This window comes from Leguminivora glycinivorella, chromosome 3, assembly GCF_023078275.1.
Source record: "Leguminivora glycinivorella isolate SPB_JAAS2020 chromosome 3, LegGlyc_1.1, whole genome shotgun sequence".
In the NCBI taxonomy this organism is placed as follows: domain Eukaryota; kingdom Metazoa; phylum Arthropoda; class Insecta; order Lepidoptera; family Tortricidae; genus Leguminivora; species Leguminivora glycinivorella.
Genome location: NC_062973.1, coordinates 21392918 through 21418178, shown reverse-complemented (window position 1 = coordinate 21418178; position 25261 = coordinate 21392918). Strand labels below are relative to the sequence as shown.

Below are 25261 nucleotides of genomic sequence, written 5' to 3'. Positions count from 1 at the left end.
AATTTTAAAAAACTAACAAAACTTAAGTGTACGTGACCCAAGTCGACGCACGCACGTATGATTTCGCCATCGAAAATGGTTAACCAGACAATTTCTTTATTTTCAACTGTAATTCTCTTTTCCAGTTCGCCCAAGACCTGTTCAGAGGGCCAATGAAGGTCTACGCCGGGGGTGACCACAGTTTTCTAGTGGTGAACGGGGACAAGTCCCTGGGAACTGACTTTAGGGTCCCAGACTATACTAAGCAGGTTTTAACGTTGAATCTGCCGAAGTTGGCCTCATGTGAAATGTTTAAGGATGAAGATGTTGTCAATCAAGTAAGTTGGAGACGTTTCTAGAAGTTTTAGTGTAGGTAGTAGCTAGTATTTGTGGTAGTAGTTAGTATATTGATAGGTTTCTAGTGGTAAATGGGGATAAATATCTGGGAACTGACTTTAGGGTCCCGGACCATACTAAGCACGTTTTAACGTTGAATCTGCCCAAGATGGCCGCCTGTGAGATGTTTAAAAACGAAGATGTAGTTAATCAAGTAAGTTGGACACTGTTTTACAAGTTTTTATTGTTTAGCTAGTATTTGTGGATCATATATGTATTAGTAGGTATATAATGGTGAAAGAGATAAGTCTCTGGAAACAGATTTTAAATTCCGGATTATACTTAGCAAGTTTTAAAGTTGAATTTGTCTGAGTTAGCGACTTGTGAGATGTTGTAAAATGTGTAGGACTTCTAAATTATATTTATTCATAGGGACTGATACGTCAAAGCCATAAGCAATTTCAAACAGATCCTAAATTAGAAGATACCTATTTCTTGTAAGAAAATATTTGATAGTATGATTATTTCGTAACATTTCACTTTACCACATTTTGTCTGTCTAATTCTGAGTTAGTAGCCGATATCGGATCGGATAATGTGAAAACGCACTTAAGATGCTTTTTAAATTATTTACAAGTAACTTATCGGTTATTGAACATTTTGTGTTTTATTCTAGGATCTAATGGCGTACTTAGAGACAGTGTTCGGCTCAGCGGCCTGCATAAATGGCTCGTTCCTGCTCTCCGATAACCACCACTACGGCTGCAACAAGAAGGTCCACGGAGTCGACCTGAAGAAAGCCGAAGAAGCCTTCACGCTTATAAGCAGGATTGAGAACACTTCTATAAAGGAACTGGTAAGTTTTTTTTTAACAAGCAGAAAAATCTGTGAACGTTTAATTAAGCCACAAGCCTTCGCTAATTGTGTCATATACTTGAAAAATTTCAACCCTTGCCATCGTGACCAAATGACCGCGTGGTTCAGGTATCCATGGATATAACGGAGTAGGCTGGCTCGGATCCAGCTTTGGATTTTCAAATTTCAAAATTTCAAAAAAATTTCAAAATTCGTTTATTTATCAAACAAGGTTTCTTAGGGTGTCGAATCCTCCTTTTAAGTTTGACACTTGTGTTAGGAGGAATTCGCTCCTTCATTTCAAGGTGTTAAATAAACATTTAGGTAACAAAGTTGTTTACAAAATCAAATCTTAAGTTATAAAAGCATTATTGCTAAGTACATTAAGGTTGAAGTTTCAGATGAACAGTAGGTTAAATAAATAAATAAATGTGTTTTACAAAAAGAAATAATTTTAACTCTTAGATTATAATTCAGCATTATTGCCGAGTACATAAAAAGTGGTAGAAGAGATGGGCAATATACCCAGTTGCCGTGGTTGACATATTAAGTAAGATGTTTAATAAAAAGAAATTGTGACAATATCTATATATATATATATATATATATATATATATATATATAATTATATTTATATGTGTATTAAGAATATATAAACAATCGTAGGTATATATTTAATATTGTATATATATGTATTATATGCATTATATTATATCCAGCTTTGGATACTTGGAGGCCTTGGTCATTTTGTCTTTGTACATTATAATATGTCATCTTTTTCAGTTTAGGTGTTACCTTGGAAATAAAATAATATGAGACTGCCCGTTTGAGGAGGCCGTGAGTTCAGTCTCAATTACAACAGTAATTTGTGTGCGTTTTCAACAGCCACCATTTATTGGTTAATATGATACTTAAATACATATTTCCACTCACTCATTCTTTCCAACATTTGTGTGTGTATATGTTATATGTATAATTGATTGTTGATCAAGTATTTTGACAGTTTCCTTAATGTAGCTTCTGCTTAATTTTGGTGGAATTATAATAATAAAAAAATAATAAATCCTTTATTTGACAGGCAAGCCAAAAACTACAAATAAAATGAATAAAAAATACAAGAAAGAAAAAGTAAAACCTACACTTACTCTGAAATAAAACATTCACAATATTATGCACTACAGATGGCCGTTCTCAGACCGGTGCAATTTTCGCCAATTAATTCACTAACTCAAAAAGGAAACTGCGTTAAAACCTGTTTGGAATAATATATCACGACTTTAATTTCCTATTTTTCTAATAAGCTAACAATTTCGTAATTTTCAATAATTTTCACTTAAAATATCATTCGAGATCACAAGCGGTACGCTGTTTGTAATTTTGTAGCGATATTGCAGATATTCAGTCACTTGACCGAGAACGTGATAAAGAAGATCAAAGTCTCGCCACCCGACGCCGAGGCCCTTAGACTATTCATGATCCTACCTCTGTACCATGAGATGAGGAATCCTAGGAGACATACAGAGTTACAGGTAACATATATTACTTACTGTTAACGCCTCGTCTTCGTTCGGATATCTTCGGGAGCCGTCGCCGGCGCACCATGGTGCGGGGCGCGGTGAAGTGGGGGCGATACGCCTATTCGCTCAGCTACTCGTATCTTGCGACGGACGGCCGCGCCTGTCTGCCAAGGCTCAGAACCGGTTTATTTTTAACTGGTTAAAACCGGTTTATTTCGATTTTACTCCGAACTTTTTAAAGAACGCGAACGTTATGAGAAATAAACCGGTTTATTCGACGAGCGGCGAGACGCACCTAAATACCTAAGTTCACGCAGCAAGTTTTTTGTTTGGTTAGAATAGTATTACCTATCATGCTGCGCAATAAACCGGTTAATTTTGTTCTAATCCGGTTAATCTAATGAAACCTTTATGAAGAGTTCATCTAAAAACCGGTTTAAAAATAGCGGTTTTTCGAGCGAAAACGAAATTTAAAGGTTTGTCCGCAAGTACATGATAACGGTTTGAAAATTTAACCGCTATCCGAGCCCTGCTGTCCGCTTTAGATTCAGCGATATTCAACACCTACTAGTATTGTATCACACTTAGGGCCGGTTGCGTCAATCCGTCAGTTACCGTTAAACCTTTCGTTGTGTATTGTATGGGAAGTTCCATAGACGTCTGCTGCGTGACGATGATGTGTCTGTCAAATGTGGTTGGTGCAACTGGCCCTTAGTCATCAGTGTGCATGTACTGGACTCCAAGTGTCATGTAACTCACCTCATCCACGACCCCAAGATATTCTGTCCACCCCTACATGCGTGGACACTTACTTACTTCGCTGACTCAGCGACCCGAAGTGAACCTTGGCCTCCGATAATAGACTTCGCCATTCGCCCTGTCCTGTGCGATGATGCCAATCAGTCTCTTGTAGGGCACACAGATCTTTCTGGACCTCGTCGATCCATCCATCCATCCATCTATATATGTGTGAGTGTGTTTAGTAAAACGTCCCACTTTGTCGGTTACCATTAAGGCGAGATTTACTTGTATCTTAATATGAATAAACTGATAAAGCGGCTTTATAGCAAGCGACGAAGTGGGACGTTTTCCCGTGCACACTCACATATTAAGTCGTCCATAATCCAAATTAAATTTGTAGTATGCAAAAATGTCTAATATCGATGCTTTTAAGCCTGAAATTAACATAAAGTTAAAAATTCACTATCTGAATAAGTCTAGATCTCGCGACGTTGAGTGATGAAAGCATGGGCAATCCATCGTCGCGACTGAGGGTTTCGAAGGGACTTCTAAAGTACAGATTTTGTATTTATTATCTATTTTTTTTCAATTGTTTGCCGCTGAGTAGATTGGCTTTCTGGTGGTCCTCATTTACCAACATACCCTCTTTGCTACACCAAGCAATGCTACCTTCATATTTTTTATCTATATCTACAGGGTCCGTTCGCGGAAGCGTTCAACAAGCTGTCGATATACCCACAACGTATTGTCAATCTATGGTGGGAACAAGAGACCAACGATTATTTTGAAATGCTTGTTGACATCTTTAAGAGCGTCATCGTTTATGAGCTGATGCAACCTAATGTTAGAGCGAATAAGGTAAGTTTTTCTTTTAGCATATTTTGCCTGCAGGGGGTCAGTTATCTCTTAATTGACAACGTTTCAAAATTTTCAATGTCCCTAAATCGAAAACCATTTCGAGATATACGCTTGTAGATCACATAAATCATTTTTTTAATTTTTTTTCCGCATTTTTAGTATAAAAAATCTTAAAAATAGTTTAAAGGGGAAGTGACGTCAAATAGCTGATTTAGAGCTGCCACTATATCAAAAAAATCTTCCAGTTGGGATGTCACTTGAGTTTGACAGTGAAACTTATCACAGTTCGTAGCAAAGATATACTGCCCTTTACTCCAATGCAGGACCATTGTAGGTAGAAAGCATGACTAAAAGGGTTTTCCTCCTCACCTCCATGACCCAGACATATTTTTGCAGTCTTGAATTTGGATTTTTTAAATCCCATTGTAGTTTCAGTTCATATGCGCACTGTAATATGCCTACTTGAAAAATAAATATTTCATTTTCATTTGAAATTGGATTTTCTTTCGTTCTTTTTAAAGGAACTCCGGATTTAGGGGGGATAATTTTGTTTTTCAATAAAAAAACTTCAACATAGGCAACATTCGTAATCACTTGACGAGTATAAAACGGACAACTTTTTCAGTGACTTCAAGGTTGCTACCATAGTGTATAACATAATATAGTTTTTAAACGTCTTGCCTTATTTATCTATATGTATGCGGTATGACAGACCAATATTTATACAATCTTTTATTCCAGAAAATATACTTCAGTCACAGCCTAGTTCAAATACTAAACACGTTGTCTTCTCTGAACAAAATAAACTTCTCGAACCCGAAGAAACCAAAGATTCCAGCCGAGTGCTTCTACATCGAAGACTTATCCAACTATGTGGATATCGCCACGGACTATATCAACTGGTTGGCGGATCAGGAAGTAAGTATAATAGCCACATAAAACATCGGCATTTTTAACATTCTGCTTTTACGGGTCTTTATTAATTAACCACGTTTATCTATTGAAAACATAATTTAACATCAAACTTAGAGGTAAGATCCACAACAGCAGTATCGAACGCCAAAAGAAATGAACATCATATCATCATTAGATTAGATTAGATTAGATTTCTTTATTTCATGATAAAAATTACACTATAAATTTGTTACATGCCAAAGTTATGTTTATCTTCTCATCATGATCGTCAAAAATTACATTATGAATTGAAAATAATAAAATGAATAGTTTCTCCCAATAAGGATCATCATAAGGATTATCATCATCATATCAGCCTTTTATCGCCCACTGCTGAGCATAGGCCTCTCTTCAACTACGCCACTTCTCCCGGTCCTGGGCTAATCTCATCCAGTTGTGACCCGCAGTTTTTCGGATGTCGTCGACCCAACGGGCCAACGGATGCCAGGCACTTCTTACATTTGTTAGCGGCCACCATTCCGTTAACATTTTGGTCCACCTGCCATCACTCTGCCTAGCAACATGTCCCGCCCAACTCCATTTTAGTTTAGTAATAACGAAACCTACGTCTTGCACCTAAGTGCGACGACGGATTTCGGTATTCCTTACTCGATCTTGCATCTTAATACCGAGCATGGCGCGCTCCATGGCTCTCTGTGCTACTCGTATCATATGCACAGCCTTCTTAGTGAGAAAAAGAAATGAACACAATCTAAGAAAATTTACTACATTTATAAAAGTTTCGGTTGGCGGCGGTTGGCCGAAAACAATTGTGAACTAGGGGCATGTGAAAGTCCGTTTTTTTAATTTTTAACCCCCGACGCAAAAACGACGGGGTAGGTATTCTAAGTTTGACGTGTCTGTCTGTCTGTTTGTCTGTCTGTGTGTGTCTGTCTGTGGCATCGTAGCTCCCGAACGGATAAACCGATTTAGATTTAGTTTTTTTGTTTGGAAGCTGAGTTAGTCGGGTGTTCTGTTTCAAAATTTTAATTTTGTGCTTAGGTTATTGTCTAATTCAGAGGGTACTCAAGAGGAGAACCCTCCTTTATAACCTAACCACAAAATTAAAATTTTGAAAAAGCCTCCGACCGCGACATAGTAGACCGATTTTCATGAAACATGGCTAAAAACACTCCCGACTAACGCAGCTTTGAGACAAAAAAAAACTAAATCCAAATCGGTTTATCTGTTCGGGAGCTATGATGCCACAGACAGACACACACACAGACAGACAGACACACCACAGTTTTTCAGACAGACAAACAGATTAGACACAACACAGACAGACACGTCAAACTAAAAACACCCTCGTTTTGACTCTTAGTAGGAAACTAGCCTATTGTGAGGTTCATTATACAGATACTTTATTTGGTGATTCGTTTCTTTAAATAAACCAATAAAAACTACCGGCCTAATAGTAATAAGCGACCGGTACTCTATATACGTTAATTATTTCGTAAACAAGCTTCACTAAAGGTGTGTATTCATTATAAACGTTTGCTTCAAATCACTGTTTATAAACATTGATTCTTTAAGCATTCATTACGAAATCGTGTTTTGAAACAAAAATGTTTATACTGACTTACGCACTAAACCTTATTAATCTTTTCAGTCATCATCGCCTCACATGTGTAACTACGCTTTTCTATTCGACGTGCAATGCAAGTCGCTCTTACTAAAGATCGACCAGCAACTGCAAATGCAGATGGCGGTAACGCGGGCAGCCACACAAATATTCACAAGGATGTTCACGGATCCTGGTTACGAGTTCCAGAGGACCAGTTTTTGAATCTAACGGTGTCGAGGAACCATATAGTGAGGGATACGATGCTGCAAATTAGTAACCATGACAGTTCGCAGTTGAAAAACCGCTAAAAGTAAGTGCAATTTGATTTATTATCACTAGAATTAAATCCGGCTACGAGTTAAAAATGCCCGTTTCTAAGGGCCCATTTAGACGGTACGAGAACCCGGATATGAGTTTTATTACATTGTGGTATTTGATAGCTGTGCAAAATTGTATGTAACCTCAACACCCCGCAATGTAACTAAAATCGCATGCGAGTTCGCACGCCGTCTAAATTAGGCCTAAATCTTAACGGTGTCGAAGATGGGCATTTTCGTGAAAAAAGATTCAAAAACTTTTTTTTATAAAATAGGCAAATTTAATGTTATCGTAAGGCGGAAAAAAGCGTTCCAAATTTAATTTTTCCACTTTGTTACTATTTTTCAAACACTTGTCAAATTTTGGGACCATTTTTTTGTCTCTTGTTTGTTGTCCTAGATCGAAAGGACTCTCTCTCACCTTAGAAAAGATATTTTTGGTGATTCTTCGCGAAAATTCCCAGATTCATTATATGTATATTCATAGTGAGGGATACGATCATACGATGTTGCAAATCAGTAATCATGGCAGTTCGCAGTTGATGAAACTGCTAATCTGTATCGCCAGGGCGATACGTTGAGAGAGATATGCGCCAGCTCAGGGGTCTCCCGTGGAGTCAATGAGCCGCGCCGACAGAGATCCCATAAAGGCTTTCATGTCAGCCGACCAAGGACCCAGTGTCTCCATGGGACATATTTTTGAGTAAGAAGTGTGTGTACACCCATATTTTTTTACACTTGACTGCATGTATGCATTTACGAAATATATGAATGTATGTATTACCTTGTGCTTTAGGTGGAATTCGTAGGCGAGGAAGCAGAGGACGCAGGCGGGGTCAAAAAGGAGTTCTTCCTACTACTACTGAAGGAAATATTCGACCCCGTGTACGGCATGTTCAAGCAGTCTGAGGAAACCAACATGATCTGGTTCTCTAATAACCCTTTTGAAGACGACGTCATGTATTATTTGATAGGTAAGAGTTAAGACACGCTAATCGTATAGTAGTAGTAGTAGTAGTAGTAGTAAAACACTTTATTGTACCAGAAAATAATACAACACACAAGAAAAAGAGCTTATCACTAGTACAAAGGCGAACTTCCAGTTAACCTTTGAGCAATTGAAGGAGAATTGGAGATGGTAGGCATACAGTACAAACGGCGCAGAAAACGGATTCTAGGTAATAATAAATTATAACATACACTAACATGCAATATATACGAATAAATACATAATAAATAACTATACAAATAGCAAATAGAAAATAATATGAATATACAGAGTGGGGCCTGTAACAAAGGCGAAGAATTGAACTGTAGGCTATTCTCCTTATACTGATCAACATTTGTTCAGTGACTTTTAAAAATTATGAAATCTTTAAATTTTTAATTTTTCATACAAAATAAATATTAGCTTCAATGTACGCCATTATTGTTGTCATTGACGTTGTCTGTCTCACTTTAGACTTAACAGAATTGGCAATACATTACCTCTTAGAAAAAACTTTGAAGGGTGATAAAAATCAAAATACAAGTTATTTTTAAAAGTCGCCGAACAAATGTTGATCAGTATAAGGAGAATAGCCTAGAGTTCAATTATTCGCCTTTGTTACAGGCCCCACTCTGTATAGTAATATATTTGTTGTGAAACTCGACTTATTGCCACAAGACATGTTTGAACTCATATCGCTACCTAAACTTAACTGATTGTCTATATGTCGAAAAACCGATCTAAGATCCGGTAGATCGTGTTTTTATGAAATTACGAGGCATGTCGTGAAGCATGAAAATCATTTTATACTAGCTTTAGGCTCGCGTTAAATATGAAACTTGCGCAATGCTCCATACTAACTCCCCCCCTAGGGAAGTAGGGGGTTGGAAAGAGACAAAAAGTAGCCTATGTCACTCTCCATCCCTTCAACTATTTCCATTAAAAAAATCACATAAATTCCTTGCTCCGTTTTGCCGTGAAAGACGGACAAACAGACACACACACTTTCCCATTTATAATAATAGTATGGATTTCTTGGTACTTTGCCCTTCGTGTATATGAAGCACATTAACCAGGTCCCCATACAACCATTTCGGTCGCAAAATCTTCAAATCAGTAACTAACCATCAAATGAATTTGTACACACATGTGTAGGTCTGATTACCGAACTGCTCCTAAACCACTGTATCCGCAAATGACAATCTGAAATACGCAGGTTTCTCAAACTGTCTTGTGAAGTTGTGGACTGGTTGCTTTGAATCATTTAAATATGAGCGAATTAAATAATAATAAACGACGACGACCATTTAAGCATTCTTCGACATTTTATAGAAATGTAGTTAAGAAAAGTACAACGATAATACAAGTAAATAAGCACTTTATAGTTATGTATTAGATATATAATTTTTAATTCTTATTGATAAAAAAGATGTGTAGTATTGCTTTACACAGCAAAAGTAGCTATCAAATGAAATAGAGTATTTACGGTGATATTAATAGATATCTCGTGAAGTGCATGCTAGAGTAAATTCCTATACATAACGTAGTTCGTATTATTCTAACCTTAATTGTTTTTAGGCAGAAATGACACAGACGTTCAGATCGCTGAAATTAATATTGATAGTAATATTAATGAAATTCGACGTATATTATATTGTTATGAATGCTGGTAGTTACTACTTAGTATTTGTGATGCAGTTTTACATAAATGTATTGGGTTCTTCTGTTGCGCAATAATAGTTTTTTTTCAGTACTTACAGATGCTGCTTTTTTTAAACGCAGTAGTGCGAGCAATGATTCATTTCTTGTCTGGTCGAAACTCTTAGCTTAGGTTTAGGTACTGAAAATCGTCGTACGATACACGTGCGAAAAGGACATTCACAACTCGTGTCGATTTAAAACACTCCCTTCGTTCGTGTATTAATTTATCGCTACTCGTATTGATTTTCCTCTTTTCCGCACTTGTATCTACAAGTATTTTGTTTGGGTTACAAAAAAAAACAAATTATTTACTCTACTACGTTTTATTTATGTCTCTTTAACATTACAAATTTATGGCACTTATCTCTACAAAAATCTTGACAAAAGAAATTCAGATCGCTGAAATTAATGTTGATAGTAATATTAATGACGACTACTTCAACAAGTGTCAATTGTGAAATGCCGCTATATACTAGTTGCTCTATAGAAGACCATAATAATATGATCCCCGATCTTTTACAACCTAGCAGCTCGATACGCACGTTACAATTTTTTTTTATCTTCCTCAGTGAGGACATCTGAGTACGACGGCATATTTAATTGTTTATAAAGTTTGAGGATACCTGGAAAAAATTAATACAAGAGGCCATTTTATAAATCCAATAAATATTCACTGCTTTCGGTCACGCGTGTACGCTACAACCATTTTGCGACCGTTTGGTGACCGTTTTGGTGACCGTTTGTCGACTGTTTTTTACATAGAATATTACCCAGTCTTAATCCATATTTTAACAACTTTATTGGTTTTCTAGGCATTATTTTTATTATTTCAGTGTAGTATATGCACCGAAGCACTAAAACTTCACCAATCAATATAATTGTGTACACAAACATCGAGTAGTCAATAATATTATTGCTGGTTAAACTGAGGTAAATTGATGGCGCGTTGATAAATTTAGACTTATTTTATGAAATCACTCGAGCAATTTAATTGGCCATGGTAATTAGCCCACATTATAATACAAATGCAAACAATATTTACTTTTAACAAATTCTTACGCCATTACATTTTAATGTCAAATGATTTTATTTCTTTTTTACTTTGACGTCTCTGACAGTCACCATTTGAAAAGAATGAAATGAACGAATGATTTTGGGAAAATGGTCGCCAAACGGTAACAATGTGTGCACGCGTAGTGCACACTTCTGTGACCATTTGTGCCTGTTACCAATCGTCCCCATTTGGGTCGCCTCGACTAAACGGCGACCGTACCTACTGCGACTAAGCATTGAGACCCGAAGACCTGTGTGTACACAAAATAGGACGATTTGCGTAGGAACGACGACCGATTATGGTTATATGGGTCCTGTCTATTCATTGGTTTAATGTGAGAAAAGGAACCTTTATTGGATAAGGAGCCGCTATTACCTGTATAATAGGTACTATTTTCAAGGTGAACCGACGGCCTTCTGTATTAAAAATAATTATCTAATGACATTATTTTGACGACCGGTCTGGCTCAGACGGTAGTGACCCTGTCTGCTAAGCCGCGGTCCTGGGCTCGAATCCCGGTAAGGGCGTTTGTTTGTGTGATGAGCACAGATATTTGTTCCTGAGTCATGGATGTTTTCTATGTATATAAGTATGTATTTATCTATTTAAGTATGTATATCGTCGCTTAGCACCCATAGTACAAGCTTTGCTTAGTTTGGGGCTAAGTTGATCTGTGTAAAGTGTCCCCATTATTTATTATTATTTTATTATTTATTGCATGCGACACAACTATTATAGTAATTTGTGACCCCACTTGTGAGATTTCAAGCTTATATTTTACTAATTTTACGCCTATAAATATTGTAATTTTTCTTCCAGGTGCCATCTACGGTCTAGCAATCTACAACTCCATAATAATCTACGTGCCGTTCCCGCTAGTATTGTACAAGAAAATCTTGGGCGAGTCCATTATGCTGGACGACCTATCAGACCTGTATCCCACGCTTGCCAACAGTCTCAAGAGTCTACTTGAATACCCTGATGAAGACGTGGAAGACGTAAGTATGGTCTTTGAGGATTTCTTTGAAAATCACTTGTCACTACTTTGAAAATCTCGCGCATTGATTACTACCATCTCTAAAGATTTTTGTCCCTCTACAATCTACAAACAGATCGTACACGATTTACATGGTGGTAAGCAAAAACAGCAGCCTCTGGACAATTTTTTGTGCGGCCCGATATCATGCACCAACTAAACTAAACTTTAGGGATGGAGAGTGACATAGACTACTTTTTGTCTCTTTCTAAAGCGAGCGAAGCCGCGGGAAAAAGCTAGTACCTATATATGTTTCTTACCAACCTATTTTTACAGGTATTCAGCCTATGCTTCGCCGTGAACACGGTAGTATTCGACCAAATCCAAGTGCACCCACTGAAGGAGAACGGAGAAACCTATCGGTCACTCACGAGAACAAGGCGGAATACGTAGAGCTGTATGTCGACTTTCTGCTCAACAAGTCTGTGGAAAATCAATTCAAGGCTTTCAATCAGGGCTTTCAGAAGGTTTGTACAGTCAGTGAGGCCGATAGTACGCTGGTTTTATGCAAGCATGCATGTAGTCCGTGGCAGATTAAGGAAAGGGCTTGTTAACACCAGAAAAATGCATGTTTGCATAGTTTACGTAGCATAATTTTGCATCAAATAGGATCGAGTATTATAGAGAGTTAGGCTTTAGTACGAGAACTCGTAAATTACATGTATTTCATGGCTGTGCAAAATTAATCACCTCAACAGCCCGCAATGTAACTAAAATCGCATACGAGTTCTCTAAATCTATCTCTAAAATGAATCACAGTGCATAGACATCTCTTGAGACAGGCTTAAAACTTTTGAACCTCAGTTTTGATAATTTGGCCCATATTCTTAGCTTGATATGTTTTAAAATGTCAAATATTAATATTAGCGCCATCTAGCTGAGCATACCCCAAAGGTGTAATACCATCTAGGCCACCGTACCTTTTTCTGTATGGTACTAACTTACTAAGGTACGTTTTTTTTAGACTATCTGTCTATACGGAAAAAACAAAGACATATGTTTTGCATAAAACCAGCGTGACTCAGGAGACCGTAACCATGGCAATAACAGGCAAGAAAAAGTTGATTCACCCATCACAAATAAATGCCCTTATCGCGATTCGTACCCAGGACCGCGGCTTAGCAGGCAGGGTCACTACGCATTAGGCCAGACCGGTCGTCGGTAAATTAAGTTATTTTTTCTTACAGGTGTGCGGCGGCAGGATAATAAAGCTGTTCAGGTCGCACGAGCTCATGTCTGTAGTCATTGGCAACGAGCAGTACGACTGGGACCAGTTTGAGGCGAATTGTGAATACAAGAACGGGTACACGCAAACCGACCAGCAGGCCAGGTGAGACCCTTTAGGATACGGCTGTTCAGATCGCACGAGCTCATGTCTGTAGTACGACTGGGACCAGTTCGAGGCCAACTGTGAATACAAGAACGGGTACACGCAAACCGACCAGCAGGCCAGGTGAGACCCTTTAGGATACGGCTGTTCAGATCGCACGAGCTCATGTCTGTAGTACGACTGGGACCAGTTCGAGGCCAACTGTGAATACAAGAACGGGTACACGCAAACCGACCAGCAGGCCAGGTGAGACCCTTTAGGATACGGCTGTTCAGATCGCACGAGCTCATGTCTGTAGTACGACTGGGACCAGTTCGAGGCCAACTGTGAATACAAGAACGGGTACACGCAAATCGACCAGCGGGCCAACTGTGGTTGATGCAACTAGCCCAAAGTGTAACAGTTAACAGTTTTCGAGCTTAGTTAGTTATTCGCCCATAAAACGCATTACCTTATAATGTCCATAATACGCGCGCCTTTAAATGCTACAGGTTACCAGACTTTACCCGAGGACACGGCAGTATTTAACATTAGCATTGCGATTTAAACGTGGCAATGCGACCAGCCTTCTGGATACATTACCCTCCGGCAATTACAGTGACACTCGTAGTAGTCGTATACCTCGTGACATTTCTACATGTATTCTACATTTGCTGTTAAGAGCGCTGGTAGCGCGTGGTGCGTGCGACTTTCGTTCCAGATTCCAGGGTGCGGGTTCAAACCCCGGCTCGCACCAATGAGTTTTTCGGAACTTATGTGCGAAATGTCATTTGATATTGCCAGCCGCTTTTCGGTGAAGGAAAACATCGTGAGGAAACCGGATCCCCCAATAAGGCCTAGTTACCCTTCGGGTCAGATGGCAGTCGCTTTCGTCAAACTAGTGCCTACGCCAAATCTTGGCATTAGTTGTCAACGCGGACCCCAGGCTTCCATGAGCGTGGCAAATGCCGGGATAACGCAAGGAGGATGGTTCTACATTTGCTGTTATTTTTAAAGAACAAACTTACATTTACATGTTTTCTTTTGCAGATGGTTCTGGGAAGTTTTCCATGAGCTGTCCTTGGAAGACAAGAAGAAGTTCCTACTCTTCTTGACTGGTAGCGACCGAGTGCCCATACAAGGAATGAGAGATATCAAAGTAAGTGTCTTTAGTCGTTATTTTATTATGATTATACCTACAAGGTGTAACCATAATAGGTTAGTTTCCTACTAGTCAAATCGGCTTCTTGTTAAGAACTGTCAAAACGATTTGCTAATATAGAATTACTATGAAATACTGAGGAGTGACGTCACGGTCAATTCATTATTTGAGCATTTTTTTGCCATTTTTTTTATTTTGATTTTTTTAGGGAATTTTAGGTGAATTGTACTCAGAATCACGAGTACTTTCAATCTCACTGGGAGACAAAAAGTGTCCCAGAATTTCCATACATTTTTGTTACTTTCCTCTTTTGTTACCCCACACAACATGTACGGAAAATGGTAACAAAATAAGAGAAAATCTTATGGGACAATTTTTTTAACTACTAGGATTGAAAAAGCTCGTGATTCTGAGTAGAAATAGCATATATTTTTTTCAAAAATATCACATTTCATAAAAGTGGCGAAAAAAAAGAAATGCTCATTTACTTTATATTTTTCTCTTTGATTTATTGAATAGAAATTATGTTTGTCTGTCCATATTTTTCTTCTAATTATGTGGTGCTTTATTTCGTGCACTGCATAAAATATTTTAAAGTATAGGAAACTAGCCTATTGTGCCATCAAGTTGATCGTTTCATTTTACTGAAATTTAAAATATTTTTAACAGATCCGAATTCAGCCGGTAGCCGACGACAGGTATTTCCCCGTCGCTCACACTTGTTTCAACTTACTCGACCTGCCGCGGTACAAGACCAAGGAGCGGCTCAAGTATCACCTCCTGCAGGCTATACAGCAAACGCAAGGCTTCTCCCTCGTTTGATGTTAGTTATACGCAAGTGAAAAATCAACTAGGAAACGGCGAAAAAACGCTCCGAGTGACAACGAATTAGCTTAGAGCGTTTCTTTGCAGTTAAATCAGTGTCGGAAGGTAACGTAGTTAAATGATGTTTTGATTATCTTTTATTTCCCTATATTGGTTTTATGCTAAAGGTTGCCACATTGTCGGTCCTCGGTGAAAATAATATGTGTTAGGGTAGAAATATCAAATATTGAATCATTATAAAACTGCACTTGTCACACGAAGCCTTGTTGAGTGCATCTAGTGGCCCATTTCTCAAAGCTGAAAGTTACACGTTACAAGCGGGCGTCTCTTTTCAATTTGTAATAGGGGCCCGTTTCTCGAAAGGTACAAGCCTTGTATTACAAGTGCGCGAACTGTCAAATCGTATGGGTTGTCATGGAAACACACTTGTAATACAAGGCTTGTACCTTTCGAGAAACGGGCCCATTGACCACCACTTGTAAATTGTAACTTGAAGCTTCGAGAAATGGACCCTAGGTATTTTTTTTACAACTGACAATGTGACACTTTTTTTGCAAAGACAAGTTATTCATGTTTTTGACAGAATATATTTTTATAGCCAAGCTTTATTTTTATTTTATAGTATTATACCTTGTTCTGTTTTCTTCCGATAAAATTGTAAACGACTTTTAAACAATTGAAATATACGTAGCGTGAACAATTATTTTGGTTAATATTGAGATTAAGGAGTTATATGGAGCTTAGCATATTTATACAGTGTGTTATCACCCCCCGGACCTTTATTAAAAAAACCAATTATAATACGTCATTTACAGAGGGCGGAATTGCTCATGGCAAAAATCAAACGTCAATAGAGTTGGAACGTTAAATTCTATCGACTATCGATTACACTGAAATTATCAGTATATTGTTGAGTTGTTTTCGACGTAAGTACGACAAGGATACTTCTTTATCCATTTGTTGATTGTTTTTCGTTTTGGATTAACCATTTTTTTCAAACGTGAATTAGTTTCAAAAGGACTAGTGACAGAAATGGTAATTGTAATTATATGTCATACAATTTACTTTTAATCTTATCAAAGAGGTCAAAATCAAATGGTCGAATAGCTAATCAAAGAGGTTTAAAGTCAGAAATGTAAAAGGAGACTGAATTTATCGATAGCTGAAAATGTCGATAAAATTTAACATTCCAACTCTATTGACGTTTGATTTTTGCCATGAGCAATTCCGCCCTCTGGTCATTTAGCTATCGTTTGCGCATATGAGCTAATCATAGTTATTTAAATTAACTGAAAAAATAATTTTCCGAAATCCCAACATTCAATGTAACGTGTGCACTTCTTAATTGTCATTAATCACATCGTTCATAATTATGAGCTGTCATTGCCCTCACTTGACAAACTAAGTGTGTGTGCTGTACATTGCCGGCAATAAAATTTTTGTTAGAAAGTTTATAAAGTCAAAATTTTTAATTATTCATTAAATTAAGGGCATGGTTAAGTTAAATAACAATGTAAGATTACGTTCTTTTAAAATAGACCACTTGTTGGTAACACGCTGTATAATACAAATTTAGCAAGACACACGGTAAAATAATATTGTCTGTTGCATGTGTTGTTTGATAAATAAATAATTGTTATTTGTTGACTGAAATGTTATTGTTAAGTTACGCCGTAAAGGCTAGCTCTGCGAAGCGGAACGCCACCAAAACGCCGTAGAACTGTAGTCTGGCTCTGTCGCGCCAATACGCAAGAGCGATAGAGATAAATAGCTACGAAAGAGATATTATCGTGAGCGTTTGTGCATTCGACTACGCACACAGCAGGCCTAGCACAGTATCTTTGCGCGACATTCTCCACTTTGAATACGAAGGCCCGATAACACTTGAAACGGTCAATAGGCGACAAAGTAGCATTTTAGTATAGAACGATTTTATATCAGTGCTGTTTCCTATTTGAGGGGTCGATAGAAATTTAAATTATGTTTTATATCAGTTTCGGTATTCAAATTGCATTTTTTTTCTTTTTTAATTTAAAAATGTGTCTCCGTCCGTTAAATATAAATTGCTCACTAACCATTGACCCTTCAACATCCATACTTACTTACATTATAAAATTGTGAGTGTGTTTAGTAAAACGTCCCACTTTGTCGGTTGCCATTAAGGTGAGATTTACTTGTATCTAGAGATGGGCCGAATACGGACTTTGCCGAATACGAATATTCGGCCGAACATTCGGTTCAGCTGTTACCGAATCGAACATTCGGCCGAATATTCGGTTCCGCCATATTTTAAATCCTTAAGAGTTTAAAACTTTTCAATGATTGGTTAGTAATGAGTACTAAGGCTCTTAATGTTCCTTTTCCCCTCACTAGCTCGGAAACACGTGTTTTGTCCTTTAATACCAGCGGGTAAAAACGCATTTTATCCACTAGTGGGTAAAGTAATTTGACCTTGAATAAAGTCAAATTAACTGCTTTTAAATTGATAAAAGTAGGTGAATCTAGTAATAAAGATGATTTTACCACCTGTGGAACTACTGGAAGCAGTGATAAACGTATTTTTTGCGTTGTAGTTTCCTCGCTATAGTGAGGGGAAAAGTTTTGTGTTACACTCGGGTGCAAATGTATTTTACTTCTCGTGTGTTAAAAAACTCGCAAGTTCAGGATTCTATTCTCGAACCACTCGCTTCGCTCGTGGTTCAACTGTAGAATCCTTTCACTTGCTAGTTTTTCAATTCCACACTCGGCGTTAAAATACAACTTTGCCCCCTTGTATAACAAATAACTATTAATGTGGTGCATAACAAAATTTTGGTTTTTGTATGTTAAGCTACGTTATTTTACTTTTTTACATAATTAATTAATTATTTTAGGTATATATATTTTAATGCATATTTAAATCCCTTTGGTGGTTCCTTAGAATCCTGAAATAGGATGTCATTATCCGATGAATTACGAAACAACTTACGCTATTTATTTACTTTGTTTATTCGGTAAATATTTGGCAATATAACCGAACTATTCGGCCGAATACGACCATTGAAAAACTTGCCGAATATGCCGAATACCGAATATTTACCGAATATTCGGCCCATCTCTACTTGTATCTTTATGTGAATAAACTGACAAAGCGGCTTTATAGCAATCGACAAAGTGGGACGTTTTCCCGTGCACATTCACAATTGGTTATAAGTAGAAAGCTGTAGCTTGGATTACTGATGTGCCCTTAGAAAATTTCCTAAATTGCTAAATATCTATCTGTAAAATTTACTAAAACTTCTCGTATTAATGTCCGAACTCCGAATCTATATGGATCAAAATTTCAATTTCAAAACGAAAGTTTGCTTTATTGTCTTTTATTTGTCGTGGATTTTCGCATAACTTAAGCTTTTTGGTACATTTTCGAAACATGCACATCTGTAGTTTGGATTATTGAATGGATGGATCAACTAGTTCTTGATATTATTATCTCACGTAACTCAGAATTTCAATAACCTATTATTTAAGCTTATGGCTAATATAAAGTAACGTTATGTTAATGAAATACCCCACAAGTTTATATAATTTACCCGGAGACGTCACGCGTGGCAATGTGTGACAAGTAAAAGTTGGTCCAGCCAAATATACTTAGCCATAACATATTTGTAGGTGTAGCAGTCGATACCGCTGTGATATTATGGATATACCACATTGGTGGCAGTTTTTTATCTGGCGCTTCGGAAAATCTTTTGTTAAGCTAGTACTCGTACCTAAACTCATTATTAGCGCTAAAGTTACTGCAGAAAATAATGGTAAGGGGAAATCTTCCAACTGACTGAACCGAAATCCTTTCAAACATAATTATATCTCACTTGGAACTGTCGTTTAATAATTTGTATTGAACTCATTTAAAATATTTGTACTTTCTTTCGTTTGTTTTATAACTTTGTATTTCTTTGATCTATATGACTAAAGCGTAAAGAAAACAAAATGTGACGTTTCACGGAAAATTAACCTTATTGTGACTGGTAGATACTTACGCTGTTATCCACAAATCTTCTACACGTATACCTACGTTGCTAGTGTTGCTACATAAAACTCCATTTCAAATACTAAGGATCGATAGACCGACACTTGCGAAAATCATCAGGCGTAAACAATAGTGCAAACAAAAGATACCTTTTCGGTGTGGTATTTTACACGCACTGTACTTTACTTTGGTTGTATGCATTTGAACTGTTTCTAATTAGATAACAAAAGGCAAATATATAATATTACCCTTTGGTTAAGTACTATCGGGTCTACGTATTTAAAATAATGCAAGCTCCAACCGCCGTAAGGTAATTTTACCCGTAGACGTCACAACTACAGCTTGGCAAAAAAGTAGAAATTAAAGTGTCAACATCATAGACATCATAGTGTCTTGTTTTCTAAAAGGCATAATGTTGCTATTTTTTAATTTCTGCTCTTTGTTGCCAGACTGTAATTTTTTGTGTATTTTTTAAACATTTTTATTGGATCGAAGCGCTATTGTTATTGTTGCTCACATTAGTGTATTTTTGTACGCAGTACACCTTTTACAGTCAAGGTATTAAATATAGATGCAGACAAAGTGTCAAAATATGTATACACGACTTGATTTGAATTTAATTGAATTGTTTATTGAATAAGCATCTTACATGAACATAAAAATAAATACAACTGTGGGATCCACCTATACAATATATAATTAGTTATAACAAGGTATTAAATATGACAAAGTGTCAAAATATGTATACACGACTTGATTGCTTATACACGTTAAGATTCATCATCCTCCTGCCATCCCGGCATTTGCTACGGCTCATGGGAGCCTGGGGTCCGCTGTGACAACTAATCCCAAGATTTGGCGTAGGCGCTAGTTTTACGAAAGCGACTGCCATTTGACCTTCTAACCCAGAGGGTAACTAGGCCTTTTGGAATCAGTCGGGTTTCCTCACGATGTTTTCCTTATACACGTTAAGGTTGTGGATAGATATTTTTGGGACTTTGTCCTCGTCTATATTTAATCCCTTGACTGTACAGATGTTTTGGCTGTATTCGCGATTGTTTTAAAAGCATTTATTAGCACCTCAGCTTAGCTGAAGCGGCGTGGTTTGTACACTATGTAATATAATTATAATGTAATATTTTTATAAAGTTACGAAGTTTTATTTCATATTGTAATTCTACTAATTCCATGCAAGTGTACCCAATTCATTGATAAAATACAACAATACAAAACAAGGAAGAAACACGAACAAAGGTAGGTGGACAATTTTTAAATAACTAAATGCAAAATATATAAATAAAATATATATAAATAAATACACATATAACAGTTGTCCACGGAAGAGATAAAAAATGGAGTTTAAGTAGTCTCTTGAAAGAGTCTTGAATTCTTTTTTTTTCAAAGTAACATGGGTATTTTTTACGCGAATAATACTCAGAATCGCGAGGTCTTTCGATCCTGATAGGAGAAAATTGTCCCAAGATTTCCATACATTTTTTCGAACCTTCCATTCCGTTACCGCCATACAAAATGTATGAAAAAAAGGGTTACGGTATGAGAAAAAAACCTTGGGACACTTTTTTCTCCTATTAGAATTGAAAGAGCTCGCGATTCTTGAATGGAATCCTCATAAAAATATCCAAATCTAAAAAAAAAGTGGAATGGACAACTTTGAAAAAAACGGCCCAGGTAACAATTTTTTTTTATATATTTGATGGCGACCATCCATACTCGTATATGGTGCATTAGGGTAATTCCGAATGTCTAATTACGAAAGTCGCATAAAACAAACCATTATTTCCATCATATCAAGATTCCCCTTTCGGAATTGGGCGTTTTCCAAATTAAATCCCGAAAATCGAATTTCACCTGATCTGGACGTGTTTGGGCTCATTCTACTCAGAATCACGAGCTGATTCGATCCCGACGATAAAAAAATGTGTCCCAAATTTTCCATACAAAATTCGAGTTTCCAATACGTCACGCTCGTAGTAAGTTCATACTAAAATCGTGACGTAAAAGGAAAAAAATATTAGGACACTTTTTTATCGTCGGGATCGAATCAGCTCGTGATTCTGAGTAGAATGAGCCCAGACACGTCCAGATCTGGTGAAATTCGATTTTCGGGATTTAATTTGGAAAACGCCCAATTACCAGAGCATTTCTGTCATTCGGAATTAGCCCATTACCATTGTACTACCACCCACAAACATAGTGAATTTTTAGCAGACGGGTGAGCAGTGGGTCTAATTTAACTTAGATCTATCATACTCAAAAGCTTGTAAATAACACAAAATATAACGAAGTGCCTAGTAACATCTACTCACAATGACAATAAGAATTTAAAGTGTCCAGGAACTTTCGAAACCGATCGCACTCACTACAGAAAAAAAAAATTAAAAGTTCTTTTGACCTTTGCCCACGATGTTGACCTGCTCTATACAAAAAAGAAATGATATCTACAGTCATTTGATCGTATCAGTATCATGTTTGTACAACCAGAAAGAACTTGTCAGGATGTTACGTGAAAAGTAGATAACGATCAAACGAAGAAATTATTCAATATTACATTACAATCTGTAATGGTTTGTACTTTGTACCATTATTGTACATACATACATACATACAATCACGCCTGTTTCCCAGAGGGGTAGGCAGAGATCACGGATTTCCATTTACTACGATCCTGACAAATCACTTTCGCTTCACACACTTTCATAACGTTTCTCATACACGCTCGTCGGTTTCGAGTACTTCTGACCTGGCCTTTTTGCAATATTTCCCCGATTAGAAACACGAAAAGTTCGCCTAGGTCTTCCACTTCCAACTGACCCTTCCACTCTTTTTTCATATACTTTCTTCGTTCGTTACTCTCCTCTCATCCATCCTCTCTACATACCATTAATGTATTTGTTATATAATCATAATATTACTATAAAACTCCCGTGAGACTCATACATAATATTTAAAAATATTTTAAGCGGGTTACTCACGTATAAAATATTTTTAATCATAATATTAGGTAGTCTGGCTTTGTCGCGCCAATGCGCAAGAGCGATGAGATAGATAGCTACGAGCGTTTCGTTTCGTGAGCGTTTGTGCATTCGGCTACGCACCCTGCCTAATATTAAAGTAAAAAAAAAAATAAAAAGCCATTTATTCATCTTTTTTTTTCTTTTTTTTTTACATGTCTTGTGTTTGTTCTTGTCTGTTCTTCTGATGAACCCCTCATTGGGTGAAGGCCTCCTCCATCTCTTTCCAGTGTCCCTATCTAGGGCTAGCGTCATCCACTGTTTCCCTGCTGCCTGGGTTACATCGTCAGCCCATCGTCTGTTTGGGCGACCTTCGCGCCGCTCTCCTGGTGGACCTTTCCATTTTGTTACCTCAATGGTCCATCTTCGGTCAGAGTAGCGCGATAAGTGCCCAGCCCAACGCCTTTTCAGGGATAGAGCGTATGTGAGAGCGTCAACTACTTTTGTCCTCTGTCTGATTTTAGTGCTGTTAATTTTCTGTATGCTGCTCTCTAATGGCTGCCTTAATATTAAAGTAGGTACAAGAAAAGTGAAGAAAACGAATACAGATTTTCGAAATAATTTATTTCTTAAAAATATACATCATGAAATACCAAATAAATAAATCAGTAAGGTAATTTCAACAAATTATATACAAAATACTTTGTAATCTCATTCAATGACTAGGTTGTGTACATTTTAGCTTAGCCAGCCAAATGAATCTTATAATAATCCGATTACTAATGTTAATTGGCGAAGCACGGTTTAAATTCAACAATTTTAATTTGATATAAAAAAAAAACAAGAATTATATATGTACATTTGGTATTAATAAGCATTTTAAAACGATATGTTTAATTTCGCATTTTCATAAGCCGCACATTACATCGAAATCATCGTCGAAAAATTAATAGGTCAATGTGGTTAATTTTAAACTTACAAGCTATTTAATGATACATGATTACAATTATATTTAGATTACAATGTAATCCAATTGTGTACATGCGTCGAGACTTTATACCTAAAGTCAATACAAGTACTTGCGCTACTTCTTGTGATCTTCTTTGAGAATCAATGAGTGGTTATAATGTGGTTGTTAGTTTGTTACCTAGCCTCTCAGCCCCTATGAGGTTTAAGACACGTTTTGGCTTAGGTATCATTTTCAGACGAGATACCACTTAACTACCGACAAAGTGGTACCGTTTTAATGCATAGTAGCAACTGGTCTAAAATGCAAAGGTAGGTTAGGTTCGTTAGGTATCTTCATATGTCTGAAGGCCAAACTGTACAGAATAGGAGCCCCGCGTAAGCGGGGCTTCGTCGGTATCGATTTGTAGTCAAGATAAAATGGAATTGTGGATATTTTGCGTTTTAGACCAGCTGCTACAAATCCCGTTTTAATTAAATGATATTACTTAGTTGTCATGATACTGATACAGTGAAATAGGGCGCGCTTATCCGGGATGAAGTACAGGTTACATTACTATAGTCTTCTGCCTTATGATTATATGTTAGTCTATGATTCTAATAAGAAGATCGGCCCGAATGGTCCTCGTAGTGTTGCGTGCCCGGGGGCGCGCGGTATCCGGGGTAGCTCTGGTTTAGGGCGTGCTGCGCAAAGAAACCAGTGTAGTCCTTTTTGACCTGTAATAGAGTCGACAATTTACTGTCAGGTTTGAGATATTTTGCGGAATTTTATTTGGAGTGAGCAGTCAAAATTAGATAATAGGTACAGGGTCATTTTGTAAATACTGGCCAAACTTTGCATAGTGACTTTTGAGGTAATAGTGAACAACTTCTATCATGGGACCAATGCTGAAATCTAAAAAAAAAATTGGCTGTTTCATAGAACTGAGCGGCATCACGTCAGTCGAAATGTATGAAACAAAAAAGCCAAATATTTTCCGGGATTTCAGAATTGGTCCCATAATAAAAGTTGTTCATTAAGATCTCAAAAGTGACTAGGTATGCAAAGTTTGCTTAGTAGGTACCTACTTACCAAATCATCCAGTATAATTAATATGATTTTATTTACCAAAACATTAGACTTGAATAGTTTTAGATACGTACATATAAAAGAACAGTAAGAAGTACAGATATATATTGGATAGAAAATGTTCTGTAAAACCCCTAGAAATATTACCTCACCTTACCTTAATTATTAGCTAATTCAAGAATCATGCACCGACCCAAAAGTACTACGACGCAAAGCTAAAGTATAGAAATGACTGTCACGATGTGTCTGATTATAGCCGTTACGTGATGTCGAGTGATAGAAACGAGGCATGAACCAGAAAAGTTTAAAAATCGAATCTCCCCTCTCTATCGCTCTTCTCTTAGAGATAGAGATGAAAAGCGTCCGATCTTGGAACTATGGTATTGCCCTTGCAGTGTGTCCGCGCACTACGAACTAACTAAGTCATAAGTGCCGAAATTTGTTAATAGAAATGACGATGTCATTCTGAAACGACCCCTATGGTAGACGTAAAAAAAACTGCCTTGCTGAGCACTTTAGGTATCAACATTATATTAAATATAGTTGCAGTACATTATACTTGGAGGGCCTTATGTTGCATATTATCATAGATTAAATATGTATAAGAAAATCATACCATCCCATACATTAAAATGCGACTGCCTAAGAACGCGCATACTAGTGTTGTAGTCAACACACATATTAGATGGTGCCACAAAAATGTCTTGTTGCCATCTACAAGTATAATCGAAAGCTACAAGTATTTCTGTACCTTGTCACTTTAACGTCGTGTTTGAAATGTCATACGAAATTGTCAAACGATGATTGTCATTTGTCGATTACAGTAACTAGAAAAATATAGTTATGAAATAGGTAATTAGGTACCGATCGGTGTCCAACAATAAAATTATTGATAGGCAAAACATATTTTGATTAGATACAATTTAGTTAAAGACAATTTAGTAACCAATAAACATATCCCGCAGGACAACAAACATCTTCGCTGCGGTAATTAGTATTACTCGTAATTAACCATACTTCGTACCTATTAAGGTCGTTCGACCCGG

The 25261-nt window shown here is 37.1% G+C and overlaps 2 protein-coding genes across 8 annotated transcripts in view; one reads left to right on the top strand and one right to left on the bottom strand.

The window, feature by feature from the left end:
* Window positions 1-15560, top strand: part of LOC125224754 (probable E3 ubiquitin-protein ligase HERC4) — a 33053-nt gene extending 17493 nt beyond the window's left edge. The window contains 14 exon segments of the mRNA XM_048128205.1: window positions 126-317; window positions 992-1171; window positions 2565-2699; window positions 4125-4286; window positions 5028-5204; window positions 6853-7012; window positions 7015-7121; window positions 7921-8098; window positions 11687-11865; window positions 12180-12252; window positions 12255-12370; window positions 13091-13233; window positions 14263-14371; window positions 15044-15560. Coding sequence (XP_047984162.1) covers window positions 126-317; window positions 992-1171; window positions 2565-2699; window positions 4125-4286; window positions 5028-5204; window positions 6853-7012; window positions 7015-7121; window positions 7921-8098; window positions 11687-11865; window positions 12180-12252; window positions 12255-12370; window positions 13091-13233; window positions 14263-14371; window positions 15044-15196 — 2064 coding nt within the window. The 3' untranslated portion in view covers window positions 15197-15560.
* Window positions 15561-22787: 7227 nt separating this feature from the next.
* The window catches only part of LOC125242717 (early nodulin-75-like), a 56878-nt gene continuing 54404 nt past the window's right edge, over window positions 22788-25261 (bottom strand). For 6 of the 7 annotated variants that reach the window (XM_048151630.1, XM_048151625.1, XM_048151623.1 and 3 more), the window contains one exon: window positions 22788-23863. In XM_048151630.1, the coding sequence (XP_048007587.1) occupies window positions 23744-23863 (120 nt within the window). In that variant the 3' untranslated portion in view covers window positions 22788-23743. The remainder of the gene's footprint in view (window positions 23864-25261) is intronic. The other variant, XM_048151626.1, reaches the window with a different exon arrangement.